Source organism: Lithobates pipiens, unplaced genomic scaffold (genome assembly GCF_037356315.1).
Source record: "Lithobates pipiens isolate NorthernLeopardFrog02 unplaced genomic scaffold, aLitPip1_a1.2 Scaffold_28, whole genome shotgun sequence".
In the NCBI taxonomy this organism is placed as follows: Eukaryota; Metazoa; Chordata; class Amphibia; order Anura; family Ranidae; genus Lithobates; species Lithobates pipiens.
Window position 1 is genome coordinate 25,265,535 of NW_027507789.1, and position 18,152 is coordinate 25,283,686.

The following is an 18,152-nucleotide window of genomic DNA, read 5'->3' on the forward strand; positions in this document are numbered from 1 at the left end:
CACAGCGGCATATGGTAAGTAAGGGGGCCAGGGCCCAGGTGTCAGGGGTGTCAATTCAGCTAGGGATTTTGCAGCCGTGGTGGCAACTCTGCACATGCTCAGTTTTCAGTGATTTTCTATGCTGCGTATTTCCTCCCTATCGCATCTGAGCAGCCCATGTGACTACAGAGTCACACATGTGGGTGAGGGCGAGGAGACACTATCCTAGTCACTGATTTTTTTTTTAAGATTTATGCTGCAGTTTTTTTAACCACTTAAAGTGGGGTACCCCTTAAAAAAAAAAAAATTTAAAGTCAGCAGCTACAAATACTGCAGCTGCTGGCTTTTAATAATCGGACACTTACCTGCCCCAGGGTCCAGCGATGCGGGGGAACGAAGCCCCCCCCCCCCTCGTTCCCCGCTCTGCTCGCGGCGCCGTCATGCATACTGTGGGCACCGAGCGGCGCAGGGCACCGTGATACGCCATACAGTCACCTGGGACACGTGACAGGTCCCAGGTGAATGTGCGGCGCAAGGGGAAGTGATGTCACCAGCCCGGGCAATGAAGAAGGCAGACTACGAGGGACCCCCTAGCAACCGGTATTTAGAGGTGAGTAAAAATTTTTTTTTTTGCCAATCATTTTTTTTTTTTAATTTTAAGCAGCTTTTCATTTTTTGGTGGCAACACCACTTTAAGCCCCTGACCATTTTCCAGCTAAAAGGACCAGGCCCCTTTTTGCAATTCGGCACTGCGTCGCTTTAACTGACGATTGCAATGGTCCTGCGACATGGCTCCCAAACAAAATTGGCGTCCTTTTTTCCCCCACAAATAGAGATTTCTTTTGGTGGTATTTGATCACCTCTGCGTTTTTTATTTTTTGGCAAAAAATATATAAAAAGAAAATGTTTTTCCTCAGTTTAGGCCGATACGTATTCTTCAACATAATTTTGGTTAAAAAAAAAAAAATCGCAATAAGCGTTTATTGATTGGTTTGTGCAAAAGTTATAGCGTCTACAAAATAGGGGATAGTTTTATGGCATTTTTATTATTCTTTTTTTTTTTTTACTAGCAATGGCGGCAATCAGCGATTTTTATTGCGACTGCGACATTATGGCGGACATGGACAATTTTGACACATTTTTGGGACCATTGGCATTAATACAGCGATCAGTGCGATTAAAAATGCACTGATTAACCACTTCAATACAGGGCACTTAAACACCTTCCTGCCCAGACCAATTTTGAGCTTTCAGCGCTGTCGCACTTTGAATGACAATTGCGCCGTCATGCTACACTGTACCCAAATGAAATTTTTATCATTTTTTTTCCCACAAATAGAGCTTTCTTTTGGTGGTATTTGATCACCTCTACGGTTTTTATTTTTTGCGCTACAAATAAAAAAATACCGAAAATGTTGAAAAAAAAAATGTTTTTTTTTGTTTCAGTTTCAAAACTTTGTAAATAAGTATGTTTTCTCCTTCACTGATGGGCACTGATGGGGCTACACTGATGGGCACTGATAAGGTGGCACTGATGGGCACCAATGTGGCACCAATGAAGTGGCACTGATAGGCGGCACTGATGGGCGACACGGATGGGCGACACGGATGGGCGACACGGACGGACACTGATAGGTGGCACAAATTGGCACTGATGGCTGGCACGGATGGGCATGGATAGGCGGCACAGGTGGGCATGGATAGGCGGCACAGGTGGGCATAGATAGGCGGCACAGGTGGGCATGGATAGGCGGCACAGGTGGGCATGGATAGGCGGCACAGGTGGGCACTCATAGGCGGCACAGGTGGGCACTCATAGGCGGCACAGGTGGGCACTCATAGGCGGCACAGGTGGGCACTCATAGGCGGCATCAGTGTTATAGTAATGGATGCCAATCAGTGATGCCCATTGTGGCCACTGATTGGCATCCATTATGGGCACTGATTGGCACCCATTGTGCTGACTGGCACCCTGGTGGTCTAGGGAGGATTATGGATTTTTATTACCTTTTCCCTGGTGGTCCAGTGTGGGCATCCTCGGGGGGGCTGTGCTGATAATCGATCAGCACAGACCCCCCCTGTCAGAGGAGCAGCCGATCGGCTCTCCTCTACTCGCGTCTGACAGATGTGAGTGAGGGAAAGCCGATCACCGGCTCTTCCCATTTACACTGTGATCAGCCGTGATTGGACACGGCTGATCACATGGTAAAGAGTCTCCGTCGGAGACTCTTTACCGAGATCGTAGTTGCCGGGTGTCAGACTGACACCCCGCAACAACGATCGCCGCGATGCGCGCCCCCTGGGGGCGCGCAGCGGCTCATTATCCTGATCACGTCATATGACGTCCGGTTAGGATAATGAAACCACTTTGCCGCCGTCAATTTGTAATAGGGCGGGCGGCAAGTGGTTAATGTAAAAATGTCGCTGGCAGTTAAGGGGTTAACCACTACGGGGCAGTGTAGGCATTAAGTGTGAGTGTTTTTTTATTGTAGGGGGGTGTGGCTTGGCGTGTGACATCACTGATCGTCTTTCCCTATAACAGGGAACAGACGATCAGTGACAGCTACACTAGGAAGTAGAGGGGAGAGGTTTGTTTACACAGACCTCTCCTCGTTCTTCAGCTCTGTGACTCGATCGCTGGACACCGCCACGGAGCTCAGGACCGGGTCGAGAGTGCGCCGCCGGCGGTGCGCGCACGACCCACGGCTGGGCTCTTAAAGGGCAACGTACCGGTACGTGCCTGTGACCAGCCGTGCCATTCTGCTGACGTACATCGGCGTGAGGCGGTCCTTAAGCGGTTAACATTGATGCACCTTTAGTGATCTTCTGTTTTGTGCTATTTTTTTAATAAACACCTCAAAAGGTTTTACACTATTGGAAGCCCCGTTTATTTCTTTTGGGTGTTACTTGGCTGACATGAGGTGAACGGCTGGAGAGGCGTGCACTGCCTGCACTACTTCCTTATGGATGCCTGGAGCCGGTATATCCCAAAGCGCATTTGACCTTCCATTATAGAGGGTCCATATTGTGGGGTAAGGGTACATCCTATATGTTGGGGACATCACCTGGTGGAGGAAACGGTTGGATTCCATTTGCACTAGTACTTTATAGAGCACCTTTGTTTCACTGATCTGTTGGATTTATAGATCATCAGTTGGACTTTGCTCACATTATTGTTTATGTAGTGCAACTTTTTTTTTTCTTTTATGTGGGCAAATACACAGTGGTAAATAACAGCTCGACTCTCTCCTTCATACCCGCTAAACGCAATGGAGTGGGATGTTACATGTAGATTGATGGAGGCTTCACCTCCTTCTTATTCTAACACACAGGCTGGAGGGACATGACACAGCCTGTGGCTGGCAGAAATCCACCCATACTATGTTATTGCCAAAATAATGATAATAATAAAGATTTGATTTAAAATCTTTAAATAATAAATAATTATTTATTTTTACTCTGCATTCCAAATATTTCTTTTTTTTTTTTTTTAACATGTGACCAGCAGCAAATGACTAGAAGCTCCTCCTGCTTATGCTTCCCTCCAGACAGGCTGAGAAAGAGCTGGGCCATGTGACAGCTGTATAATCAATTAGGAAAATAGTACTTTGAGTTTTCTTTTTATAAAAAAAATTTTTTATACTTATCAGGCAGCCCATATTACTGATTTCACCCCAATCTCAATTGTGTATTCCTAACCTAATTTATCATATCCAAAGTTAGATTTTGGGGGGGTGGGGGGAGAGTGTGAGGTGCTGGATCCTTAAAATGGATGTAAACCCCCCTAAAAAAAAATTAAATTAAGGCTTGCACCTTGTACAGTATAGGATTTCATGTAATCTGTGCCCAGTCTTGCCACGAAGAGTTAATCCAGTTCTGAGCAATCCTCTTATCTTTTTTCAGTAAGATAAAAACGGACACACAGAGAAATAGTAGTCAGTTCTCCCCCCCCCCCCCCCCCAGACAGGTACATTGTCCAAGCCCTGAAGAAGTGGGATCCTTGGCTCCCGAAACGCGTTGAAAGTCTTCTGCCTTCCTGATATTATGTGTGATGGTAACAATACTGGATCTTAGACAATCCTTTGGCATTCGCTTTTTTGCCTTCACTAGCTCATCATGAGACTAGGAGGCCTGGATGTAGCAGTGTCTGAGGACAGTCAGCCCCTGAGCGCATTAAAGAGGAAGTAAACCTTGATGGGTTTACTTCCTCTTTGTCTCCCTGCAAAGGTAAAGCATAATGGGCTACTATACATCGCATAGTAACCCATTATGTGTCACTTACCTGACACAGGAGCCAGCGATGTCACCGCTGTCCCCTGTAGTCCGGAGCCTCCATCTTCTTCCTGATATCGCTGCTCCGGCCATTCACAGCGCCGGAGCAGCAATGACGTCACTGCATGACGTCACAGCATGCGCACAGGAGATGCCACTAACGGCATATCGCCGTTAGCAGCGGCATGCCACTGACAGCGAAAGTGCGCCTGCACCATAGACAGCTGTCACTGTCTTTTAGTAAATATCTCCTAAACCGTGAAGGTTTAGGAGATATTTCTTGGACCTACAGGTAAGCCTTAATCTAGGCTTACCTGTAGGTCAAAGTGGTTTGTAAGGGTTTACAACCACTTTAACCAAGTGCCATCCCACCTGAGTTTCAGCAGACTATAAAGATACCACAACATGACAGCCAATCAGAAGCTCCATCAGGCAACTCACTTTAAAGAAACACCATTGGTGTTAGCCGATAAATTTCCTTCCACCAGGAGAGAGTTGCCTCCATTCCAGGCTTCCTGTGAGCAAACCCGAGTCTTCACATAGCTGCTGTCTTCACCCGGCTCTACCGCAGAGAAGATGGGCTGTAGTTCCTGAGCACTTAAATTAAACCAGGGCCCAATATCTTCCGCCTGAAGCAAAGCAAGAACCATCAGAGTTAAAAACAAAAACAAAAAAACATCTTCATGTCTTCATGGGAAAAAACACATAATGAAACCTCTACTTCACCATTTAAAGTGTCTGTAAACCCTTACCCAGTAAAGGGAATGGCCTTAGGGGACACACGAAGATTGCACAAATCCTCCTACATAAATTGTACCCGTTTAACTATAGCCTTCTCTTCTCTACATCCATTCAAAGTGCAGAATTTATAAAGCCTGTCTGAGTGTTCAGAAAAAGGGGGCGGAGAGTTGAAGTTGCACTCTGTAGAGTTCAGTGAGGAGAGCTCTGAGAGCTGATTGGAGGGAAGAGACACCCCCCCCCCCTTCACGCAACACTCAGGAACAGAGCCGAGGCTGTCAATCAGCTGGAGCTCCTTCCCCTGTCACCATTTTTCTCCTGGTGTCAGGAAAACTTGTCAGAAGTGATCTATGCTGATAGTAGAGGAGGGAGGCAGCAGACACAAATGACACTTAGAGACAAGTACACACTGCTCTGCTCTTCTCTATGGCCTAGGAGGACCAGAGCAACGTCACTTCCAGCCCCATGTAAACAGGGCCTTTTTTTTTTTTTTTTTTTTAAAGCAAATGATCACTTTTTTTTTTTTTTTTTTTTTTTGATCTTTTGCTTTTAAAAGATAGAAATGGATTTGGGGTTTTCTAGAACCTGTCATGCTGTATTGTTATCGGTAGGGATGTTTACATTTCTTGCGATAAAAAAAAAAAATTGATCACCTTTATTGCTTTTTTTTTTTTTAAGGCGACAAGTGTAAAAATAAAATTCTACGAGCGTGTGCAATTTTAGGTATTTAGGCACATGTTAGGTATCTATTTACTCGGGGTAACATCTCTTTTTACAAAAAATGGGGTATATATTGTATTATTTTTATTTTATTTATTAAAGCGTTACTAAAGTCTTGTTTTTTGTCATACTTACTGGCTCTATGCAATGGTTTTGCACAGATCAGCCCAGATCCTCCTCTTCTCGGGTCCCACACGGGCACTCCTGGACCCTCCCTCCTGTTGAGTGCCCCCACAACAATCAGCTTGCTATAGGGGCACCTGAGCCGAGGCTGTGTGTATCCATTCAGACATGGAGCAGCTGCACAGCTTCATTCCCTTTCTCTCCTCTTTGGCTCAGCCAATGAGGAGGGAAAGTCCCGGGCAGCCGAGTCTCTCGTGCAACATCACTGGATTGGAGGGAGCTCAGGTATTAGGGGGGCTGCTGTACACTAGAGCTGCACGATTCTGGCCAAAATGAAAATCATGATTTTTTTGCTTAGAATAAAAAGATCACGATTCTCTTGACGTAAAATCTTTGACATTTAATAAAAGAAATTAAGAAAAAAATGTGCTAACTTTACTGGTGTTTTTTTTTTTGGTTTCAATTCATTAACATAATTTTTTTCCAAAAATGTTTTATTTGAAAGACCGCTGCACAAATACAATGTGACATAAAATAATGCAACAACCACTTCTCTAGGGTGTCTACTAAAAAAATATTATATATATATATATATATATATATATATATATATATATATATAAATAAAATGTTTGGGGGTTCTAAGTAATTTTCTAGCAAAAAATAAAATAAAAAAATGATTTTAACTTGAAAAGGTTTATTGTTTAAGTAGTTAAACTTTTTTCACGTACACACGAAGTTCTATTCCATTTACAAATTGTTACAATGTTTATACTGAAGTTCAACTGATAAAGAAGGTTTTGATTCTTGGCAGACTGCCGTTTTTTTCCTTCCTTTCTTTTGACAGCTGTGGTTTCAGAAGAGCAGAGAGAATTCTCTGCATATAAAGAATCGGGAAACACTTTTGTCAAGATCGCAATAACAATTTTTGATGATTAATCGTGCAGCTCTACTGTACACAGAAGCATTTTTTATTTGAATGCTAAAAAATAAATATATAATGTTTGCGGGTTCTAAGTGATTTTCTAGGAAAAAAAAAAAGAGAGACCAGGTCCTTAAGTGGATAAACCTCTCTATATATAATATTCTGGAGGGTTATCCCGTGTACACACGACCGGACTTTTCGATGGACTAGGTCCGACAGTCTTCCCGACGGACTTTCGGTGGACCTTCTGAATGAACGGACTTGGCCACACACAATCACACCAAAGTCCGACGGATTTGAACGTGATGACGTACGACCGGACTAGAATAAGGAAGTTCATAGCCAGTAGCCAATAGCTGCCCTAGCGTCGGTTTTTGTCCGTCGGATTAGCACACGAATGGATTTCTCAGTCCGGCGGAGTTCCGGCGGAAAATTTAAAACATGTTCTATTTCTAAAGTTGGATTTTTGGCAAGCAAAGGTCCGATGGAGCCCACACAAGATCGTATTGTCCGACGGACTCGTCCCGTCGGACCTTTGCTGTCAAAAAGTCTGGTCGTGTCTGTGTATGTGGCATTAGCGAATCTTTAGGCCTAAACCGTACCTTTTAGCATGTGTGCAAAAATGAAAATACATCCCTGGCAGCAAAAGGCTTGAAAGGATTTTACAAATGAAAGCAAAAACACACTAAAACCAGCCGTTTAATATATCTCTGGTGTCCTCTCTTTTCCGCAATCCTCCACTAACCCTATACAGGGCTCATGTGCTATCCTTTGCACTAGCAAAGCAATGAGTTGCTTTTATTCATGGGAGAGACATGGCTGAGACCACCGGCATATACTACGATTCTTCAGGTGCTCCAACACACAACTCACCTCTCCGTAAAAAAATCTCTTCTTTCCGTATCCAAGACAGAACGAAGAACATATAGGAAGGGTGCAGAGACTGTGGATGTACATGTGATTCTCCAAGAGAGACCAAAACCTGCAGAAAGATTATGGGATGATTCAAATAAATTGTTATATAAAAACACAATTCCAAATGTTTAAGACCCCTTTCACACTGGAGCGGCGTTGGCTGTAAAACGCTGCTATTTTTAACGGCGCATTACCGCCAATTTCGCGGCACTATTCGGCCGCTATACACCGCTCCTTTCACTGCTTTTACCGTCCTGCCAGCACACCGCTCCAGTGTGAAAGCCCATGGGGCACACTGAGGCGCTTCTAAACTAGCAGTAAAACATTTGAGTGCTTTTGACGAGTTTTTCCAGGCGCTAATTTTTAATGGAGAGGAGTGTTTTTTCACCCCCCTGCCAGCCCACTGCCCCAGTGTGAAAGCATTCATTGATTTTAATAGAAATAGGTTTTCGTGAGCTTATCAGGAGCTTTATTTAGCGTGAAAGTGCCTGAAAAGCACCTCAGTGTGAAAGGGGTCTAAAATATAGAAACATAATTGACAAAGTGGAGCTCTAGGCTGTATTACATGTTTACCTGGCAGTTCTTAGCTACTCTGTTGTAAAAAAAAAAAAAAAAAAAAAAAACACCTTACAACACAAAACTAATAAATCAACATCAGTGCCCCAATGTTGCTTGGGGATCTCTCTTATGCATTATCTAAAAGAAAGATACACTTATATGGTTTATTTCACAAGTGAAGCTAAAACTAACATAACAAACAAATAAAATTAAAAAAAAGATGTTATAATTTTAGGGGAAAAAAGGTGAACTCAGCCTTTAACACAATGCAATGCGCTTCCGTTATACTACATCACAATGCAATAGATGTGAACGATCTGTGTGCCGTGGCTAGTTGCATTAAAAAAATGTTGCAAGTCCATTTTCAAAGCATTGCAGGGCTTTGGCAGCCTATTTAAAATGAACATGCGTGCGTTACTGCAACACCCTGGTGTGACAAGGGCCCAAATAGTTCATACAGCTTGTTATTTTTATCATCACTATTATTATTCCCACCTGTGCTGGTTCTCCAAGAACTGTTCCTTGTTGAAACATTCATAGACCCAGCCAGGAGCAAAGAGCGCAGCAGAGAAGCCATACTGACGGATCATCTGCAAAGACTGGAGAACAATACATGTTAGATTAGAGGGGCTGCATCGTCAGTATATGGGCAGATAGTCGGCAGCAGCGACATATGGAGCCGAGTCATCAAAACTGGAGAAAAAACGAATTACAACATAAAATGAGCTGTTACTGACAGTGACCAGAGTTCTTGTTTTAAAGTGGATGTAAACCCGATTCTTGAGCTCGGCACATATATCTGCAGTGTTTTCTTATCTCTCTTCAAAGCATGGTGTTCTGTGATTTTCTCCTGCTCTGTTCTTCAGTTATCAGCATGTTAACTTCTGACAAGTTCTCTGTCAACTGAGATAAAAGCAGCCAGAGGTTTGTGTTGGGGAGGATGCTATAGATTAGCAGAGTGCTGAAAAACAGACCTGAAAGTCTCTACCTATGAGGAGAGGGGGTGTGTGCCTTTCCTCCAATCAGCTGTCTTGGCTGTATGCCCAGACTTCACTGCAGTGCTGAACAGGAAGAAAAAATCTCCTAACATGATTTTAACTTTTTAAAGAATATATGAAGCTGAAAACAGCAGATATACCGTACATGTAAAACTTATGTAGGGAGATTTGTTTTATCCCTGTGTATCATCTGAGGCTGTTCACTTCACTGGGTATATGTGAGGGTTTACATCCACTTTAATGTTTCCTTAACCACCGTCAAGCCTTTTCTGGCACTTTTTGACTGTTGAGGTTGAGGCTGTGGTAACCATTGAGGAGGGAGAGTCCCGGACACCCGTGGCTCTCATGCAACATCGCTGGATCGAGATGAGGCCCAGGTAAGTATTAGGGGGGCTGCTGCACACAGGGTTTTTTTTCCTTTTCTTAATGCATAGAATCAAGGTTTGTTTTTTTCAGCAGGAATGTGGGGTCACGCAGTTCTGGCACCTCCAGAACTGATTGTATGTAATGGCAAGGGGTGCTGGGGTATGCTAGAGGGTCTAGTGATCCTGGCTCCTGGGGAATCTATTGTTACTGGAGGGGAGCTATTTTTGCCAAGGAAAGGGGTCTATTATTGCTGGGGAGTTCTTCTGTTGCTCGGGGAGGATCTATTGTTGCTGCAATGTGTGTTATGTTGCTGGGGGGGGGGGGGCAGTCATTGCTGGGAAGGATGTACTGTTCAGGGAGGGGTCTTTGTTGCTGGAGGGTCTATTGATGTTGGCTACTGGGGAATCTATTGTTGCTGGAGGGGATCTTCTTTTGCAGGGAGGTCTATTGTTGCTGGTGGGGGATATTATGTTGTAGGGGGTCATCGCTCTTGTTAGAGATCTACTGTTGAGGGAGGGATCTAATGTTGATGGCTGCTGGAGGGCTGCTTACCACCCTAGCATGGAACTGCTTCAATACCTGGTCAGGAGCATACAGGAGGAAATTCATATACAAAAGCACTGGCAAGATCATTAGGCATTTACTGACGATTTCCTATACAATAACATACGCTTTAAGTTAATAATAACTATTTCAATGGTTTTACTTTTGAGGCTTGATAGATTATATGATGTATATTATTATTGTTTATATTATTTGATATATTATTCTCTGGGTGTCTACTTTTTGTGTTTCTTTTGGCTGTAGATGTTCTTAGAGGTCCAGCTCCCAGTTCCTTGTAATAACACATCACTCTCAGGCTGAGTTCATATAAATGCGAATTCCATGGGTTTCGAACCGCATCCAATTTCGCATAACATGTGAACCGGCAGCCTTCTCAATGGAGCCAGTTCACATATCTGCGGGCCGGCCGCGATCAGTTTTTAACCACTTCCTGCCCGCCATTTAACAATATGATGTCGGCAAAGTCGTTGTGTTATTCTGATCAAACGTCATATGATGTGATCAGGAAAATCCGCGATCTCACGCCCCCGGGGGCGTACAGCGCAGTGATCATTGATGTGGTGTGTCAGTCCAACGCACCGCATCTCCGATCTGGGTAAAGATCCTCTGATGGAGGCTCTTTACCACGTGATCAGTTGTGTCCACATGGTGTAAACAGAAAAAGCCGTGCATTGGCTTTTCCTCACAGACAAGAGTAGAGGAAAGCCGATTGGTGGCTCTCCAGACGGGGGGGGGGGGGGGGTCTGTGCTGAGGATAGGACCACCAGCTATGCCACCCAGGACCACCAGAGATGCTGATCATGGATGCCCACCCAGGACCACCAAGGATGCCACCCAGGACCACCAGGTATGCCCCCCCATGACACCAGGGTTGCCAAATCAGTGCCCATTATAGATCCCAATCAGTGCCCAGCAAAAAAGCCTAGCAGTTCCTCATATCAGAGCCATCCAATAGTGCCCATCAGTGCCACCTATCAGTGCCGCCTATCAGTGTCCATCAGTGCTGCATCTATGAGTGCCCATCAGTGCAGAGTCTATGAGTGCCCATCAGTGCTGCATATTAGTGCCACCTATCAGTGCTGTATATCAGTGCCTCATCATCATTGCCCATCAGTGCGGCCTATCAGTGCCCATCAGTGTGGCCTATCAGTGCCACCTTACCAGTGCCCGTCAGAAAGTGCCTGGTATTGAAGTGGTCTTTCAAGTAAAAATTTGCACCTGAACTGGTGAACAAAACTGCACCGGACTCCTCTCACTAAACCAAGGAACCCGCGGCCGGACATATGTGAACCGAGCCTCAGACTGTGAGATGCTGCAAATCATCCATTGTCCATCGAAGGATCACCAACACTTTGACAGTTGTACACATTCACTACGTTTACCTTGAAGGTTTCAAACTGCCCTCCTACAACTTCTCCCCGACCGAAGATGTCCACTCCAACGTAGACGTCCGTCCTGCGGGGCTCCACCGCCATACGCTGCAAATGCTCCTCCTTCCAGTTGTAGTTTGTGAAAATTCCATCGCAAGCATCAAAAAACTGTCTATAGGTATAAAAGAAAGAAACACAAAGATACACAGAGATTTAACAAATCCTCCTACATAAGTTGTACCTGTTTATCTACAGCTGTATTTCCTCTACATCCATTCAAAGATCTCTCAGCAATGAAAAGCAGGGGGCGGAGAGTTGAAGTCACTTCAGTGAGGAGAGCTCTGAGAGCTGATTGTAGGGAAGGGACACAGCACATAGAAACAGAGCTAAGGCTGTCAATCCCTCCGACACCCATCATTCAGTAGTGCAGGAAGGAACCTTTTCCAAAATCACATTGGTGTCAATGGGCACCATTGAAAACAATGTGATTTGCATTGTCATGAAATTCTGCATGATTTAAGTCACATGGGAAATTGCACTTGTGTGAATCAGGTCTTAAGATGAAATTCTGTATAACATATTTTGCATTTTTGCATAACAGAGGTCATCTTGTCTATTTTACTAATAATATTTAATAATTTACTAATAATATTTCTTACGATTATGTTCAGTCTACTGATCCTTACTGGTGGCGTACACCAAGCATAATGGTGACTGCTAAGGGGTACTTACATTTTATTTTTTAAAGAAAAACATGTTTTGCATTTATGAAGGTGAGAGGTCACCTTGTCTATTTTTTATTAAAAATGTTTAATATTAATATGTATTACTAATAATAATTCTAGTCTACTGAACCTTACTGGAGTCTTATATCAAACATATTAATGACTGCTAAGGGGCACCAGAAAAAAGGGAAAATGTAACACATTTTGCATTCATGCAGGTCAGATGTCACCTTGTCTATTTTATTAATAAATAATATTTTATTATTAGTATTCTTAATCACCGTGTCTATTTTACTAAAAATATTTAGTATATTATTATTATTATTATTATTATTATTATTATTATTAATAATAATAATATTTTCAGTCTACTGATCCTTGCTGGGGTCATATACCAAACATATTGATGACTGCTAAGGGGCAGAGCTCATCTTGTCTATTTTATTACTCAATAATATTTTTATGTGTCGCGTCGCAAAGATCACTTTTATCTGAAAGCGGACCGCTCGCTGAAGAAGAGGATACCGGGGTTATGGCAGCTAGCTGCTACCATAAAACAATGATATTCCTCTTCAAAGTGCCGCCATATAACGGCATTTAAGATGCATTAATAATTTAGTTTATTCAGCATGAAAGTGAGCTTAGTTATGTAGCATGAGGCTGTATATTCTGCAACATTTACATTTTTGGTAAACTCATTCAATGAATCCAAGCTCTGCAAGCTGAGATAACATTCACTGCGTTGATGCATTCACACAATGATTGCCCATTTCCCCATATCCCATTGTTTTGCAAATCTATGTACACTACAAACTGTATGATTGTTTGAAGAGAAATGCATCTGTATCAGGCTCTAAATGTGAGGAGGAAGGGCAAGCAGTAAAATTGAAAGTGAAACCTTCTAAGCAGATTATAAACCTTGTGATCTTTCTGCACATAGCTTGAAGTGCTTCATTCCTCCCTTGAGAAGCAAAATGGCAGCAGACGGTAAAAGAGACTCAGTTTGGAAATATTTACTAACCTGACAGCTTATTATTCTAAATAGGAAATCTTCATTTTGTTTGAAAATATTAAAGATTCTAACTACCAGCAAGAATAAGGCCCTACATTTAAAGAGCACTGTCATTTCAGATCCATCATGGCAGCGCCTGTTAGCGGTCATCCACTCCCCTGCTGCAGCCACGTCCCTCACCTCGTTGCGTCACTGCCGCATCACCAGCCGTCCCATTAAAGTGAATGGGACTGTCGGTGAGTCAACAGCGGGTCACAGGACGAGCTGCTGCAGGACAGAGATGACCGTTTCTCTTTAAAAATTATGATTTAAACCGAGTTGATTCAAATCAAGCCTCTTTACTAGCGATTTAAATCAACTTGACTGAAATCAAATCCACTCTGGGTAGGATCAACAGTATTTTTGTTTTGTTTTTTGTCATGCATATAAAAAAAAATGCTTTTAATTACCGTATATACTCGAGTATAAGCCGAGATTTTCAGCCTCTTTTTTGAGGCTGAAAGTGCCCCCCTCGGCTTATACTCGAGTCATCGCTGTCTGCCTGCTCGATCAGCGTGTCGAGCAGACAGACAACGGACATTCTACCATTCAAACGCCACGCCTCCGCCTTCGCCTGTGATAGGCGGAACACTGAATTTCCCAGCAGCCTGTGTTCCGCCTATCACGGACATCGTCTCATCCTCGTACTACGGACGAGGATGAGACGATGTCCGTGATAGGCGGAACACAGGCTGCTGGGAAATTCAGTGTTCCGCCTATCACAGGCGAAGGCGGAGGCGGAGGCGCGGCGTTTGAATGGTAGAATGTCCGCCGAGGCGCCGACGAAGAGCGGCGATCCTGGCAAGGCACGGGACGGAGGCAAGGCAAGGCACGGCACAGGACGGGACGGAGGCAAGGCACGACACGGGACGGAGGCAAGGCACGGCACGGGACAGAGGCAAGGAGGCAAGGCACGGGACGGAGGCAAGGCTCGGGACACAGGTAGGCTGGACACACACACACACACACACACACACACACGGACACACACACACAGGGATGGATGGATACACACACACACAGGGATGGATGGAGACACACACACACAGGGATGGATGGATGGATGGAGACACACACACACAGGGATGGATGGAGACACACACACACAGGGATGGATGGATGGATGGAGACACACACACACAGGGATGGATGGACGGACACACAGGGATGGACGGACACACAGGGATGGACGGACACACACACAGGGATGGACGGACACACAGGGATGGACGGACACACACACAGGGATGGACAGGCATGTCTCACCCTCGGCTTATACACGAGTCAATAAGTTTGCCAGTTTTTTTGGGGGTAAATTGGGGGCCTCGGCTTATATTCGGGTCGGCCTATACTCGAGTATATACGGTAAGTATTTTAACAGACCAAAAATCAGAAGCTCATTTTTATAGTTTATATACACTGGAAAGGCCAATAACAATGACCACCCCGATGTTTACTTAATTGTCTTAGATTTGTTTTAAAAAAAGCATAGAATGAATAAGAAAGGGAAATTATATATAAACACAAACAGGGCTGTGAAAAAGTATTTGCCCCCTTTTTTTTTTTCAATTATTATTTAATTTATTAAAGGGAAAAAAAATCTGTTCAAACCTGCCTAGCCCTATGTGAAAAAGTAATTGCCCCCAACCATGCTGAATCATGAATGAACTGTGATTAACCAACATTTTTTGGAAGGATGAGTTAAATTTCACTTCCCACACCCACACCTAATTACTGCCAGACCTGTTGAATCAAGAAATAACATAAATAGAAGCTGTCTGACAAGGTGAAGCATACTAACAGATCACAAAAAGCCACACATCATGCCACAATCTAAAAAAATTCAAGAACAGATTAGAAACAAAGTAATGTACATGTATCGGTCTAGGAAGGGTTTCAAGGCCATTTTTAAGGCTTTGGAACTCAAGTGAACCACAGGGAGAGCCATTATCCACAAATGGAGATAACATGGAACAGTGGTGAACCTTCCTAGGTGTGGTCGGCCTACCAAAATTATTCCAAGAGCATGACGAAGACTACAGGAGGTCATAAAAGAACCCAGAACAACATCAAAAGAACTGCAGGCCTCACTTGCCTCGGGTAAGATCAGAGTTCATGATTCAACAATAAGAATGAGACTGGGCAAAAATGGCATCCATGGGAGAGTTCCAAGGCCAAAGCCACTGCTGACCAAAAAGAACACAAAGGCTCGTCTCACATTTACCAAAAACATCTGGATTATCCCCAAGACTTTTAGGCAAATATTCTGTGGAATGATAAGACAAAAATTGTACTTTTTGGAAGGTGTGCGTCCCGTTACATGTGGCATAAAACTAATACAGCATTTCATAACAAGAACATCATACCAACCGTCAGACTTGGTAGTGGTAGCGTTATGGTCTGGGGCTGCTTTGCACCTTCAGGACCTGAACTACTTACCATAATTGATGGAACCATGAATTCTGAGGTCTACCAGAAAATCCTAAAGGTGAATACCCGGCCATCAGTTCATGACCTCAAGTGCACTTGGGTTATGCAGCAGGACAATGATCCAAAACACAATAGAAAGTCCACCTCCAAATGGTTCAAACAAGCCCGGACTTAAATCCAATTGAGATGCTGTATCATGACCTTACACAGGTCGTTCATGCTGGAAAACCCTCCAATGTGGCTAAATGAAAATAATTCTGCAAAGAAGAGTGGGCCAAAATTGCTCCACAGCAATGTGAAAGACTCATTGCCAGTTATCACAAACCTATGATTGTAGTTGTTGCCACCAAGGGTGGCACAAAAAAATAATTAGGTTTAGGGGGCAATTACTTTTTCACATAAAGCCAGACAGCTTTTTTGCCTTAATAAATGAAACCATCATTTAAAAACTGCATTTTGCATTTACTAGGGTTATCTTTGTGTAATAATACAATTTGTTTGATGATCTGAGTCATTTAAGTGTGACAAATATGCAAAAAAAATAAAAATCGGAAAGGGGGCAAATACTTTTCACAGCATTTTATTATATATATATATATATATATTACATACACACACACACACACATACACGGTGCCTTGCGAAAGTATTCGGCCCCCTTGAACTTTTCAACCTTTTGCCACATTTCAGGCTTCAAACATAAAGATATAAAAAATTTTATTTTTTGTGAAGAATCACCAACAAGTGTGACACAATTGTGAAGTGGAACGAAATCTATTGGATTTTTGAAACTTTTTTAACTAATAAAAAAATGAAAAGTGGGGCGTGCAAAATTATTCGGCCCCCTTGCGTTAATACATTGTAGAGCCACCTTTTGCTGCGATTACAGCTGCAAGTCGCTTGGGGTATGTCTCTATCAGTTTTGCACATCGAGAGACTGAAATTCTTGCCCATTCTTCCTTGCAAAACAGCTCGAGCTCAATGAGGTTGGATGGAGAGCGTTTGTGAACAGCAGTTTTCAGCTCTTTCCACAGATTCTCGATTGGATTCAGGTCTGGACTTTGACTTGGCCATTCTAACACCTGGATACGTTTATTTGTGAACCATTTCTTTGTAGATTTTGCTGTATGTTTGGGATCATTGTCTTGTTGGAAGATAAATCGCCGTCCCAGTTTCAGGTCTTTTGCAGACTCCAACAGGTTTTCATCCAGAATGGTCCTGTATTTGGCTGCATCCATCTTCCCCCTCAATTTTAACCATCTTCCCTGTCCCTGCTGAAGAAAAGCAGGCCCAAACCATGATGCTGCCACCACCATGTTTGACAGTGGGGATGGTGTGTTGAGGGTGATGAGCTGTGTTGCTTTTACGCCAAAAACATATCGTTTTGCATTGTGGGCAAAAATTTCGATTTTGGTTTCATCTGACCAGAGCACCTTCTTCCACATGTTTGGTGTGTCTCCCAGGTGGCTTGTGGCAAACTTTAGACGAGAATTTTTATGGATATCTGTTAGAAATGGCTTTCTTCTTGTCACTCTTCCATAAAGGCCAGATTTGTGCAGTGTACGACTGATTGTTGTCCTATGGACAGACTCTCCCACCTCAGCTGTAGTTCTCTGCAGTTCATCCAGAGTGATCATGGGCCTCTTGGCTGCATCTCTGATCAGTCTTCTCCTTGTCTGAGCTGAAAGTTTAAAGGGACGGCCAGGTCTTGGTAGATTTGCAGTGGTCCGATACTCCTTCCATTTCAAAATGATCGCTTGCACAGTGCTCCTTGGGATGTTTAAAGCTTGGGAAATCTTTCTGTATCCAAATTCGGCTTTAAACTTCTCCACAACAGTATTACGGACCTGCCTGGTGTGTTCCTTGGTCTTCATGATGCTCTCTGCGCTTTCAACAGAACCCTGAGACTATCACAGAGCAGGTGCATATATACAGAGACTTGATTACACACAGGTGGATTCTATTTATCACCATCAGTCATTTAGTACAACATTGGATCATTCAGAGATCCTCGCTGAACTTCTGGAGTGAGTTTGCTGCACTGAAAGTAAAGGGGCCGAATAATTTTGCACGCACCACTTTTCAGTTTTTTATTTGCTAAAAAAGTTTAAAATATCCAATAGATTTCGTTCCACTTCACAATTGTGTCCCACTTGTTGGTGATTCTTCACAAAAAATTAAAAATTTATATCTTTATGTTAGAAGCCTGAAATGTGGCAAAAGGTTGAAAAGTTCAAGGGGGCTGAATACTTTCGCAAGGCACTGTGTGTATGTGTATGTATGTATGTATGTATGTATGTATGTATATATATATATATATTATATATATATTATATATATATTATATATATATATATATATATATATATATATATATATATATATATATATATATATATATATATACACACACACACA

General features: G+C 43.1%; 1 protein-coding gene across 2 annotated transcripts in view; it reads right to left on the minus strand.

Annotated features, from left to right (window-relative positions):
• Nucleotides 1-18,152, minus strand: part of ENGASE (endo-beta-N-acetylglucosaminidase) — a 60,131-nt gene that overhangs the window by 12,092 nt on the left and 29,887 nt on the right. For both annotated transcript variants that reach the window (XR_013263473.1, XM_077458921.1), the window contains exons 8-11: nucleotides 11,541-11,700; nucleotides 8,726-8,829; nucleotides 7,631-7,739; nucleotides 4,693-4,880 (exon numbers count right to left, since the gene is read on the minus strand). Coding sequence is in view for 1 of the 2 variants with exons in the window: in XM_077458921.1 (XP_077315047.1) it covers nucleotides 4,693-4,880; nucleotides 7,631-7,739; nucleotides 8,726-8,829; nucleotides 11,541-11,700 (561 nt within the window). In the remaining variant the exon portion in view is untranslated. The remainder of the gene's footprint in view (nucleotides 1-4,692; nucleotides 4,881-7,630; nucleotides 7,740-8,725; nucleotides 8,830-11,540; nucleotides 11,701-18,152) is intronic.